Source organism: Microcaecilia unicolor, chromosome 5, assembly GCF_901765095.1.
Source record: "Microcaecilia unicolor chromosome 5, aMicUni1.1, whole genome shotgun sequence".
Classification (NCBI taxonomy): domain Eukaryota; kingdom Metazoa; phylum Chordata; class Amphibia; order Gymnophiona; family Siphonopidae; genus Microcaecilia; species Microcaecilia unicolor.
The window spans coordinates 3,474,554-3,487,849 of record NC_044035.1 but is presented as its reverse complement, the minus strand read 5'-3'; the positions used below and the strand labels follow the sequence as shown (position 1 = coordinate 3,487,849).

Below are 13,296 nucleotides of genomic sequence, written 5' to 3'. Positions count from 1 at the left end.
CTCTGTTTGAATGAGGATTTTAGTCTAGTGAGGGATTGTTAATTAGTGTCTATTTGGGTGATTTATATTCATAGTGAGATTTAGTGTTGTGGGTATTTGGATCTGTATTGTGTTAAATTGTGTTACCCTCCCTTCTGTTTTTTAAACACAGACTTTTCTCCCACTTCTTTAGAATTTTTGAAATATTCTGGGAGTTTTTCTCTGTGTTTTTTTTCGGAAGGTGGTGGAAGCCTGTGATGGTAATATCTACAGTGGAGCATAAAAGTCAGGCTCCCTGTTACACTGAGGCTATTTTTTAAAATTTAATATATTTTATCCTTCAGATCTGAATCCCCAGTGTGACACTATATTGGAGTGATGTGTTTGATAGTTTCCTTGCTACTTTAATGCCATAATGTCATCATTAGTCCATGAGGGAGCGACGCTGGATCTGGTGCTCACGAATGGAGATAGTGTTTCAAATGTCCGAGTGGCTGCGCACCTGGGAAGCAGTGACCATCAAACGGTTTGTTTTGATATAACGGCTCATGTGGTTAGCGGCCACTCTAAACTCAAAGTCCTGGACTTCAAGCGAACTGACTTTAACAAAATGGGGGAATACCTGAGGAAGGAGCTGATGGGCTGCGAGAACGCACAACATGTGGAAGGACAGTGGTCCAAGCTGAAAGAAGTAATAAACAGGGCCACAGACCTTTATGCAAGGAGAGTAAATAAAAGCAAGAGAAAAAGGAAACCGATATGGTTTTCAAAGCAAATGGCTGAGAAAATAAAGGCTAAAGAGTTAGCGTTCCAGAAATACAAAAAAACTCAAGTAGAGGAACACGGGGAGGAATACCGGATGAAACTGAAAGAAGCCAAGAGAGAGGTACGTCTGGCGAAGGCACAAGCGGAAGAACAAATGGCTAGAAATGTAAGGAGGGGAGACAAAAACTTCTTCAGGTATATTAGTGAAAGGAGAAAGACTATAAAGGGAATTGTGAGACTAAAAGATACAACAAAACGCTATGTAGAAAATGATGAAGAAAAAGCCAATTTGCTAAATAGATACTTTTGTTCTGTTTTCACTGAAGAAAATCCTGGGGAAGGACCGAGAGGGACTGGCAAAAGTACACCTGAGAATGAAGTGGATAGAGCACCATTCACGGATGAGAGTGTGTATGAACAACTTGGAAAGCTAAAGGTGGACAAAGCCATGGGGCCGGACGGGATCCACCCCAGAATACTGAGGGAGCTCAGAGAGGTTCTGGCGGGTCCTCTCAAAGATTTGTTTAGTAAATCCTTGGAGACGGGAGAGGTTCCGAGGGATTGGAGAACGGCGGAGGTGGTCCCTCTTCACAAAAGTGGTGATAAGGAAGAAGCTGGAAACTACAGGCCGGTAAGCCTCACTTCGGTTATTGGAAAAGTAATGGAAGCCATGCTGAAGGAAAGGATAGTGAATTTCCTGGAAGCCAATAAGTTGCAAGATCCGAGACAACATGGTTTCACCAAAGGGAAATCGTGCCAAACGAATCTCATTGAATTCTTTGACTGGGTGACAGGAGAATTAAATCAAGGACGTGCTATGGACGTCATCTACTTAGATTTCAGCAAGGCTTTTGACACGGTTCCCCACAGGAGGCTCTTGAATAAACTAGAAGGGCTGAAGATAGGACCCGAAGTGGTGAACTGGATTAGGAACTGGTTGACGGGCAGACGCCAGAGGGTGGTGGTGAATGGAGTTCGCTCGGAGGAGGGAAAGGTGAGTAGTGGAGTGCCTCAGGGATCGGTGGTGGGGCCCATTCTGTTCAATATATTTGTGAGTGACATTGCCGAAGGGTTACAAGGTAAAGTTTGCCTTTTGCGGATGACACTAAGATTTGCAACAGAGTGGACACCCCGGAGGGAGTGGAAAACATGAAAAAAGATCTGAAGAAGCTGGAAGAATGGTCTAACGTTTGGCAATTAAAATTCAATGCGAAGAAATGCAAAGTGATGCACTTAGGGAGTAGAAATCCAAGGGAGGCATATGTGTTAGGTGGGGAGAGCCTGATAGACACGGACGGGGAGAGGGATCTTGGGGTGATAGTATCTGAGGACCTGAAGGCGATGAAACAGTGCAACAAGGTGGTGGCCGTAGCGAGAAGGTTGCTAGGCTGTATAGAGAGAGGTGTGACCAGCAGAAGAAAGGAGGTTTTAATGCCCCTGTATAAGACGTTGGTGAGGCCCCACCTGGAGTATTGTGTTCAGTTTTGGAGGCCGTACCTTGCGAAGGATGTTAAAAAAATGGAAGCGGTACAAAGAAAAGCAACGAGGATGGTATGGGAGTTGCGTTCCAAGACGTATGAAGAGAGACTTGCTGACCTGAACATGTATACTCTGGAGGAAAGGAGGAACAGGGGTGATATGATACAGACGTTCAAATATTTGAAAGGTATTAATCCGCAAACGAATCTTTTCCAGAGATGGGAAGGCGGTAGAACGAGAGGACATGAAATGAGATTGAAGGGGGGCAGACTCAGGAAAGATGTCAGGAAGTATTTCTTCACGGAGAGGATGGTGAGCGCTTGGAATGCCCTCCCGCGGGAGGTGGTGGAGATGAAAACGGTAACGGAATTCAAACATGCGTAGGATAGGCATAAAGGAATCCTGTGCAGAAGGAATGGATCCACAGAAGCTTAGCTGAAATTGGGTGGCGGGGGGAAGAGGGGTTGGTGGTTGAGAGGCTAGGATAGGGGAGGGCAGACTTATACGGGGTCTGTGCCAGAGCCGGTGATGGGAGGCGGGACTGGTGGTTGGGAGGCGGGAAATACTGCTGGACAGACTTATACGGTTTGTGCCCTGAAAAAGACAGGTACAAATCAAGGTAAGGTATACACATATGAGTTTATCGTGGGCAGACTAGATGGACCGTGCAGGTCTTTTTCTGCCGTCATCTACTATGTTACTATGTTACTATGATATGCTTGTCTTCATGCGTCCAAACTTGTTTACCTCTTGTTTAAATTTTCAGGCAATAATAATCCCATCGATATTGAGAATCAAGGGATAGAGTTAATTTCAAAAGGATCCCACTGTCGACATAATCATGTTCCGAAATCTGTTTCAGGATGCGAAGAAATTCTTCATGTTATCATGAAGCAGAATGGAGGTAATTTTGCGGAGCGAGACGGGTACACAAGGATTTCTTCGCATCCTGAAGCAGATTTTGAAACTTGAGTTGACAGTGGGGAAATCCTTTTGAAGTTAAGTCTATCCTTTGTTTCTTTATATCGACGGGATTATTATTGCCTGAAAATTTAAACCAGAGTTAAACATGTTTGAACGCTTGAACAGGGGCATATCGTGGAGTAATGATGAAATTATGCCATCATGCTTGGGGTTAAAACTATTAAGCAAAGCATATTGAGGTCCGTACACTGAACATATCACTTGCTTGGTGTTTTAGGGATTAAATATATCAGCCCAGCGTTTGCTTCGAGAGAGAGTTTTAGCACCGTGAATGCCTTGTTCCTGGCAGAGCCCAAGTTCTGTGGTGGAAACATGCTGATTTGCAGAGAGAGGACATTTAATTTCAGCCCTCCACAGAGCTATCTGGGGGAAGAGCACTCTTGGTGGTGTTTGTCCCGAAATAGAGACTGTGAGCAGGGCTCATTTTGTGCCGAGACGAAGGAAGTCCATCTTTCTCCCGCTATTGCTACTGTGCTCTCCGTGGAATAACTAGGCAAAGCTAAAAGTTGCATTTTCCATTCATTTGCATTGTCTCAGCAGTTCCCTGATCCAGAAGGCTGGGTTCCTGCAGATCTTCTGTTCGTCCCAGTTTTTCACCTCTACATAAGCTTGGTGGTTTATTTGTGCCAGGGACTTGGGAATGGAGTTGGTTCTGTCTGCTGCTATCTCCGCTGTGTGTTAGGGAACAGGTGGATCTGCCACATTGCCCCTGCCTCCCTCCATCTTTGATTTTCTCTCTGCTTCAGTACAACCAGGATACACTGAAGGAAGAGTGTGAACAGTGGCTGGTAGTGAACCTTGTGCCCAAGCTGAGGTCCCAGATCTACCTGGGACAGATTCCTGAGGAGCTGCTACAGAAAGTGCTGACATCTCCCAGGTGAGGTGAAGACAGCAGTGTTATAGATATCTGGGAAATGTGCAAAGAGCCGTCCTCTCACTAGAGGGTGACAGGTAACCTACTGCATTAGGAGTCACCACTCAAGAAAAAGATCGTAAAGTCATTGGGCTAGATTAAATAAATCGCACCAAAATCAGGTGCAGGGATAATCCGCACTAAGCAAAGTATGGAGGATTTTATAATGCTTCTATATCACTCCATGGTGCAACTGCACCTCAAATATTGTGTTCAATTCTGGTCGCCGCATCTCAAAAAGGATATAGTGGAATTAGAAAAGGTGCAGAGAAGGGCAATGAAAATGATAAAGGGGATGGGACGACTTCCCTATGAGGAAAGGCTAAAGCGGCTAGGGCTCTTCAGCTTGGAGAAAAGGCAGCTGAGGGGAAATATGATAGAGGTCTATAAAATAATGAGTGGAGTTGAACGGGTAGATTTGAATCACTTGTTTCCTCTTTCCAAAAATACTAGGACTAGTGGGCACGCAATGAAGCTACAATGGCCTGTCTGAGTGCTTATCAATCCACACTCTAAAACATTTTTCAATTTTTTTTTGGGGGGGGGGGGGCATTTCAGGGGGTGTTCCTGCATGAATCAGTTAGCTCATCCACATTACCACGCACCAGCTGGTTAGCACAGGACACGGGTGGACTTACAGTGGTCAGGGCCCCCGGGCAGAAAACACTGCCCGCCTTTCCACTGCTGTGCCACTGCCCCCTCCTGCATCGCAGCGCATTGCAGACTTCCCCGGTCCTATCTTGAAGGGCCTGGTGGTCTAGTGGCTTCTTCTGGGGCAGAAAAGAATCCCGCTCTTTCCTACCTGCTGCCACTACTGTGCATGGTGACGGCCGCAGCACAGTGTTTTTCAAAATGGCTGCTGAGACCAGGGGCGTAGCTACGTGGGGCCACGGGGGCATGGGCCCCTACAGATTATGCCCTGGCCCCCTCTACATTTGACCTCCCCTGCCATCACCCCCGCCCCGTCGCTGCATCAGGTACCTTGTTTGCTGGCGGGGGTCCCCAAACCCTGCCAGCCGAAGAGTTTTCTTCAGCGCCGGTCGACTCCGGTGCGTTTGTTGTGGGATCATATGTTTCTGATGCCTTATGTCCTGCACCGTGCATGTAGTCCCGTGCAGGACATAAGGCATCAGAAACAGATGATCCCACAACGAAGGCGCTGGAGTCGACCAGCGCTGAAGAAAACTTCGGCTGGGGGGGTTTGGGGACCTCCGCCAGCAAATAAGGTACCTGATGCGGCGGCGGGGCAGGGGGCAGGTGGGCAGCGGTGGCAGGCGGGTTGCGGCGGTCCAAAGGGGGGGTTGCGGTGGCGGTGGTGGTCGGTGGCGAGGGGGGGGCAGCTAAACAGTGCCCCCCCACGTCGGCCTCTGGACCCTCCTCCCGTTAAGATCTGGCTATGCCCCTGGCTGAGACTTACTACAGTAGTCTCACGGGTCTCGGCAGCCATTTTTAAAACATGGCTGCACCGGTGGGCAGGAAAAAGTGGGATTCTTTCTGCCCCCAAAGAAGCCACTGGACCACCAGGCCCTTCAAGGTAGGACCAGGGAGGGCTGCAATATGCTGCGCCAGCGGGTAACTGGACAGAGCATCTGGGCCCTCGGGCACCACTCAGATGCCTGAATGGTCAGTCTGCCCCTGGCGCAGGATTACCGAGTTAGCCCTTACCATCTATAAAACGGGAGACAGTAAGCGCTCACACACTAATTTTTATTAATGGCCACGTGCCAGTGGCAACGTTAGTACAAGGCCATTAACACGAAAAATAGAAAATCAGCCATTTTACGACTGCTTCAAAAATGACCTTAGCATATGGGAACAATCTATGCAAGGGCACGATGAAACCACCTCGTGCAATACTCTATTCTGTAATGTGATATGTTCAACAGTCTTAGTAAAGTGGACAATTGATTCTGCAGACAGATACAAGGCTGAGATGCCTCTTGTTCCCTCTTCTACTCCTCTTTTATGAGATAATTTTGGCACCATTGTATATATGTATAACAATTGTATCTGTTGATATGGGGGTGGAATTTGGATTTAGCTCATGCTTTCTCAGTAGTAGCATAAGGCAAGTTATATTTGGGTACACTAGAGGTATTTCCTGTCCCCAGAGGACTTACAATCTAAGTTCATACCTAAAGCAGCGGAGGGTTACATGACTTCCCCGAGGCCACAAGAAGCAGCAGTGGGATTTGAACCCTGGCTTCCATGATTCTCAGTCCTCTGCTCACACCATTACAAAGTTCATGTAACCTTTAAGACTTCCTTGGGTTATGAGTTGAGGCCTTGGAACTCTGGGATCATCCAGGGAAACGGTTATATCTGCAGACAACTTAAAGACTTTCTTCTTCCTCCCCTCCCCCAGCGTATCCTCCCTGGCTCACCCGTTCTTGCTGTTATTCCTTCAGGCTCTTCACTTTCAGTGAGTACCACCTCTTCAGGACTGTCCTTTACTGGGTGTACCTACAGGAGAACCCCACATGCCAGATCTTGCCGGCACACAGTATCGTATTGACCTTCTATAACAGGTAAAACACCTGGGCTGGATGATTAACCCCGTTATCCAGCTACTTGGATATCTTAGTTCAAAGTGACCCATTTCATGCTGCTGGTGTTTGTAAGTGTGATGTGCATATGTGAAGATTTAGCTCTGTAGACACCAACTCTGTGGGTGCTGTGGCTGCTTGAGTACCCCAATACCACTAGATCTACCCCCAGCATCATCTGTTCAGTGTCCCAGCCTTGCAGTAGCCGAAAAGAGAGGGCAGATTGAACAGGTGATATGATAGACAAATCTGATATTTGGGGTGCTCAAACACTTACAGAGCTGGTGCCCATGTCCATGTTGACAGCATGTTGTAAGATTCATATATTTATTCATTGTGGTATCCACAGGGAGCAGTAGTAAACTGAAATAGCACAGAGACCATAGAAATGAAGACCATAATGGCAAATGAAGACACGAGACCCCTCTGGTCTGCCCAGTTTCATGTATTTATTTGTTGCATTTGTATCCCACATTTTCCCACCTATTTGCAGGCTCAATGTGGCTTACATTATACCGTAGTGGCGATCGCCATATCCAGGATGAGAAATACAACGTGATATTGCTTTAGAGTTCATAAGTGACAGAGTAGAATAAGCATTCAAGTATAAAGAGTTCAATTCCAGAATAAGAAATAAAGTGGAATTGCGTTAAAGTTCCTTGGTGTTAGATTAAGTGAAGCAGTCAAGTGTAGAGAGTTCGGTTTAGTCCAGTTCCGGTGTAGTTTTGTTGTCTGGTTTTTAGGATGGATCATAGTGGTATGCCTTTTTGAACAGGTTGGGTTTTAGTGGTTTTCGGAAGTTTGTTAGGTCACGTATTGTTTTTATTGCGTTTGGTAGTGAATTCCATAGTTGGGTACTTATGTATGAGAAGCTCGATTCATATTTTAGTCCTTTGCAGCTGGGGTAGTGGAGAATCAAGAATGTGCGTGCTGATCTTTTTGTGTTCCTGGTTCGTAGGTCTATGAGATCTGACATGTAGGCCGGAGCCTCACCGTGAATAATTTTATGAACCAAGGTGCAAATTTTGAACGCAATACGTTCTTTAAGTGGGAGCCAGTGTAGTTTTTCCATTAGGGGTTTGGCACTTCGTATTTCATTTTTCCAAATATGAGTCTAGCTGCTGTGTTTTGATGTAGGATGAATATGCACCCCAGTAGACATCTGGGTAATTTTCAAACCCTAAATAAAGGCAGAGAGGAGGTAACCTGCACGCCCTCAACACGCCCCTTCTCTGAACGTCTTTTTCTGTGCGATTCACCTGCTTGGACGTTTCCTGAGCGTGTCTTTGATTGTGGCGATTTGGGCGGATTCAAAAGAAAACCACCTACCTGGCCCTTTTTGGATCCCCATGTGCTTTGAAAATGAGCGGCATAGTAGACAATGGCTGATAAAGACCTGCACGGTCCATCTAGTCTGTCCAACAGGATAAACTCATAGCATGTGTTGCAATATATGTAACATATATACTATATTCTTGATTTTGATCTGATCAAGCTATTTTCAGGGCACAGATTGTAGAAGTCTGGCCAATACAGGTGTGTTTCACTTTAAGGAACAGACTTACGTGAAAGCTAGAGACCTTTTAAATATGGTTATGTCTATCTTGGAGTATTTGATAGCCTAATTTGAACTAGCAGATCAAGGTGGTTTACATAACAAAATTCATAAAAATTAAAATAGAACTGCAAACTGAGATAGGACGGATACTAAATAACCAGAGTTGCATTGTACAGACAGAAGCATAGCCAAGTTGAGGGCATTGGGGGAGCGGAGAGCAGACTGCTGATGGCACCGGCACGTATTTCAAATGTGACGGATCGCATAAAAAATAGGTGCTGGTGCCATTGGAAGTCCGTTTGGGGGAGTGGCTGCTCCCCTGGTGACCCACCTAGCTACGCCTCTGTGTACAGGCTTTTAAATCACAGCTACGTATATAAACCACGCAAGAATGCCTTGCCAGGCACAAGCCCACAAGATTAAGAGATTGCCTTACTCTCAAAGGCTTTTTTTAAAATAATAAGGCTTTTTAATGTAGTAAAGTCTCCTCCCAAAGGCTTTTTTTTAAATAATAAGGCTTTTTAATGTAGTAAAGTCTCCTCCAAAAGGCTTTTTTTTAAATAATAAGGCTTTTTAATGTAGTAGAGTCTCCTCCCAAAGGCTTTTTTTTTTTTTAAATAAGGCTTTTTAATGTAGTAGAGTCTCCTCCCAAAGGCTTTTTTTTAAATAATAAGGCTTTGGAATATAGTAAGAGTCTCCCTCCTGTTTACAAAGTCGCGCTAGTGGCTGCTGTGTAGCATTTACGACACAGCCCATTCAAAGTGAAATGGTAGTAAAATGGCCTTTTTAAAAGTCTGTGACCATGGACGCCCTTTGCTGCATTTTACACAGTGAACCACGGTTGTTCTGAGCATGTTGACAGAAATAATTTTCTTTTTCTGATTACACAACACTATGTTAACACAGATTTTTGGGTGCCTAACACTGTTCCCTCTTAGCTGACCGAGGGTCCTCTGACTGCATTGCTGCCAGTGGGTGACGGTACTTCAATACTGTGTTTTCAATGTCTATAGACAGGCAGATTCCCTGGAGTCCTGCAGAGCTTGCTTGTCCCTCCCTATTGAAAATGTGATGGTGAAACAGTGCCCCCCACTGGCAGGACTGTAGGTGGAGGTCTCCCGCTCAGAGGGAACAGTGCTACTTAACTTTAGGATGCTTAATAGAAATTACCCCCTAAATGCTTTGCAGCAGCACAAGTATTGCTGGAGTTTTCCACCTGGGCGATTGTCATTCCAAAATCTTTTATTTTATTTTATTTATTTATTGCATTTGTATCCCACATTTTCCCACCTTTTTGCGGGCTCAGTGTGGCTTACAATACATTATGATTGGTGGAAATACAATATGTTACAATTCAGGTTATGGATTACATTGAGGAATTAAACGCGGCAAAATCAAAATCAATAAGGAATAAATCAATTGAAAAGAACATTGGGCCATTGGAAGGGAACAACAGGAAATTAAGGGCGTTTTCTGTGAGTAGAGGTGTGAGTGTGGTGAGATTAGGGGTTGAGGGTTATAAGTGGATATGTTGATGTATTAATGAGCAGTGAGTGTGAGCTTTAGGTGTTTTGGTTCTTTCCATAGATTTTATCAAAAAGATGTGTCTTCAATGACTTACGGAAGTTGGTTTGTTCATAGATCGTTTTCAAGTTCCGCGGCAGTTTGTTCCAGAACTGCGTGCTCATGTAAGAAAAGGTTGATGCGTGCAGCTTCTTGTATTTCAGGCCCTTGCAGTTAGGGAAGTGGAGGTTGAGGAAGGTTCGGGATGATCTTCTAGCGTTTCTGGGTGGTAAGTCAATTAGCTCAGACATGTAGGTTGGGGCTTCGCCGTGGATGATTTTGTGGACTAATGTGCATATTTTGAAGGTAATACGTTCCTTGAGTGGAAGCCAGTGTAGCTTCTTTCGTAAGGGTTCAGCACTTTCATACTTTGGTAATCCGAAGATGAGTCTGGCTGCTGTATTCTGGGCTGTTTGAAGTTTCCTCAGGATGTGTTCTTTGCAGCCTGCGTACAGTGAGTTACAGTAATCCAGATGGCTGAGTACGAGGGATTGAACTAGGTTGCGGAAGACGGATCTTGGGAAGAATGGTCTTATTCTTTTCAGTTTCCACATGCTGTAAAACATTTTTTTGGTTGTGTTGTTTGCATGGGTTTCGAGTGTTAGGTGGCGGTCGATAGTAACTCCAAGAATTTTTAGCGTTTCTGAGATTGAAAGGTTTAGGTTGGGTGTAGTTATAGCGGTAAATTTATTCGTGTTGTATTGGGAAGTGAGTATCAGGCATTGAGTTTTTTCTGCATTTAGTTTCAAACGAAATGCATCTGCCCAGGTGTTCATGATACGTAGACTTTGGTTGATCTCCTTGAGGATTTCTTTGGTGTCTTTTTTGAAAGGGATGTATATTGTTACATCATCGGCGTAGATATATGGATTGAGGTTATGGTTTGATAGGCGTTTTGCCAAGGGGGTCATCAGTAGGTTGAAGATGGTTAGTGAGAGAGGTGATCCTTGAAGTACTCCACATTCAGGTGTCCATGCGGCAGAGGTGGCTGAGTTTGATGTGACTTGGTAAGAACGTTGGGTTAGGAACCCCTTGAACCAGTTTAAGACATTTCCTCCTATGCCAAAATATTCAAGTATGTGTAGTAGGATTCCGTGGTCTACCATGTCGAAGGCACTGGACATGTCAAATTGTAGGAGGAGTATAGTGTTGCCGGTTGCAATCAGTTGTTTGAATTTAGTCATGAGGGTAATTAGTACTGTTTCTGTGCTATGATTCGATCGGAATCCTGATTGGGCATCATGCAGTATTGAATATTTGTTTAAATAGTTAGTGAGTTGTTTAGTTACTATTCCTTCGGTTATTTTGGTTAGCAGTGGTATGGATGCTACTGGTCTGTAGTTGGTTATTTCCCTTGCGCTCTTCTTTGTGTCTTTGGGTATAGGGGTGAGCAAAATTTTTCCCTTTTCCTTTGGGAAAAGTCCGTTCCGTAGCATGAAGTTCACGTGGTTTGTTAGGTCTATTATGAATTGTTGCGGGGCTGCTTTCATGAGGTTATTTGGGCATATGTCTAGTTTTCAGTGAGATTTGGCATATCTTCTAAGTGTTTCAGTGATGAGGTCTTCTGATGGTGGTTCGAATTCGGTCCAAGTTCTGTCTGCTGGGTATATTCCGTCTTCTGGGTCTAAACAATCTAGGAGTGTGGCGTAGTCAGTAGTGCTGGTAGGTATTTGGAGTCTTAATTGTATAATTTTCTCCTTGAAGTATTTTGCAAGGTTTTCAACGTCTGGTATATCTTTGTTATTGTTTGTGACTGGTGTGGTGTCTAACAGTTTGTTCACGAGGTAGAAGAGTTTGTGTGTGTCTTTGTAGTTTGGTCCTATTATTGTCTTGTAGTGTAGTCTTTTAGTCTGTTTTATGGTATATTTGTATTTCCTCCGAAGTAGTTTCCAGGCAGTTAGAGTTTGTTCGTCTCTTTTTTTGATCCATGCACGTTCTAGTTTTCTGACTTGTGTTTTAATCTTTTTCAGCTCTTCGGTGAACCATGGGTTTGATTTTTTTCTGTGTGTTGTTCTGGTTTGGATTGGGGCAATTTTGTCTAGTGTTGTTGTGCATAAGTCGTCCCATTCTTGGAGGAATTGGATGGTGTCAGCATTGGTTGACCATTCGTTCTGGTATAACTGTTGCCAAAATGTTATGGGGTCTATTTTTCCTCTCGTGGTGTATGTTGTTCGCTCATGTTTGTTGATTGTGTTTATGTGTGTTTTTTGCCAGTTGAGAGAGATATTTGCTTTATAGTGGTCCGACCATAATGTGGTTGTCCATCTTTCATTGGTAAGTGTGATATTTGAGTTCTGGTCAAATTTGTGTGTTATGATGTCCAGTGTATGTCCTTTTTCGTGTGTTGGTTGCGTGTAGGGTGCATGTAGATCCCAGAGTTTTAGGAATTCTTTGCATTCCTTGGGGTTCATTGGCCATTGTTCTGCACAGGGGATTTGAACCAGGAAAGGAAATTATGCTGGAAAAGAGCTAAAGCTTTCCTTTCTCTCTAGTTTCCCCAAGATTTGCTCCTTTTTGGAGAGTGAAGTGGGGCAGAAGTACATGCCACTGTTTCAGCGCCTGCGCCTGCACGGGATCACGGATGGTGAGTGTGTGACAGGACAATGGAAGCTCTGGGCTAGTCCCCTCTGCTGTTTCAAAGCTCAGCTCTGAAGTGAATGTTCCCGTCTGCTTCTCTCTAAAGCTCGACAGATGGAAGAGATAGAAAGCATTAACATATTACCACTGAAATGGCTCATCCAGATCCTTTCTTGCCATTACCATGCGGTGAGTGAGAGAGCATTGCCTAGACCCACCAGGCTGGCTTTGAGTGGGGGAACAGAAGGACATATAGATGAGGGGGGGAGGGGGGACACAGCTCCTCACACTCAGGGCTGTCCCAGTGTCTGATAATAATGCACAGGGAGATTTCATAGCCTTACAGAGGGAGACACAGCTTTTCACACTCGGGGTTCTCCTGGTGTTTGATAGTGACACATGGACAGATTTCACGGCCTCACAGACGAGGGACAGAGCTTCTTATACTCAGGGTTCTCCTGGTGTTTGATAGTGATACACGGAGAGATTTCACGGCCTCACAGACGAGGGACAGAGCTTCTTATACTCAGGGTTCTCCTGGTGTTTGATAGTGATACACGGAGAGATTTCACGGCCCCACAGACGAGGGACAGAGCTTCTCATACTCAGGGTTCTCTAGGGGTTTGATAGTGATACACAGAGAGATTTCACGGCCTCACAGAGGGGGGACAGAGCTTCTTATACTCAGGGTTCTCCAGGTGTTTGATAGTGACACACGGACAGATTTCACGGCCTCACAGAGGGGGGACAGAGCTTCTCATACTCAGGGTTCTCCTGGTGTTTGATAGTGATACACGGAGAGATTTCACGGCCCCACAGAGGAGGGACAGAGCTTCTTATACTCAGGGTTCTCTAGGGGTTTGATAGTGATACACAGAGAGATTTCACAGCCTCACAGAGGGGGGGACAGAGTTTCTTATACTCAGGGTTCT

General features: G+C 45.0%; 1 protein-coding gene across 1 annotated transcript in view; it reads left to right on the top strand.

Moving 5' to 3' along the window:
• BTBD16 (BTB domain containing 16) overlaps positions 1–13,296 on the top strand; it is a 56,017-nt gene that overhangs the window by 35,486 nt on the left and 7,235 nt on the right. The window contains exons 8-11 of the mRNA XM_030204705.1: positions 3,954–4,084; positions 6,529–6,648; positions 12,280–12,371; positions 12,471–12,553. Of these exons, the coding sequence (XP_030060565.1) occupies positions 3,954–4,084; positions 6,529–6,648; positions 12,280–12,371; positions 12,471–12,553 (426 nt within the window). The remainder of the gene's footprint in view (positions 1–3,953; positions 4,085–6,528; positions 6,649–12,279; positions 12,372–12,470; positions 12,554–13,296) is intronic.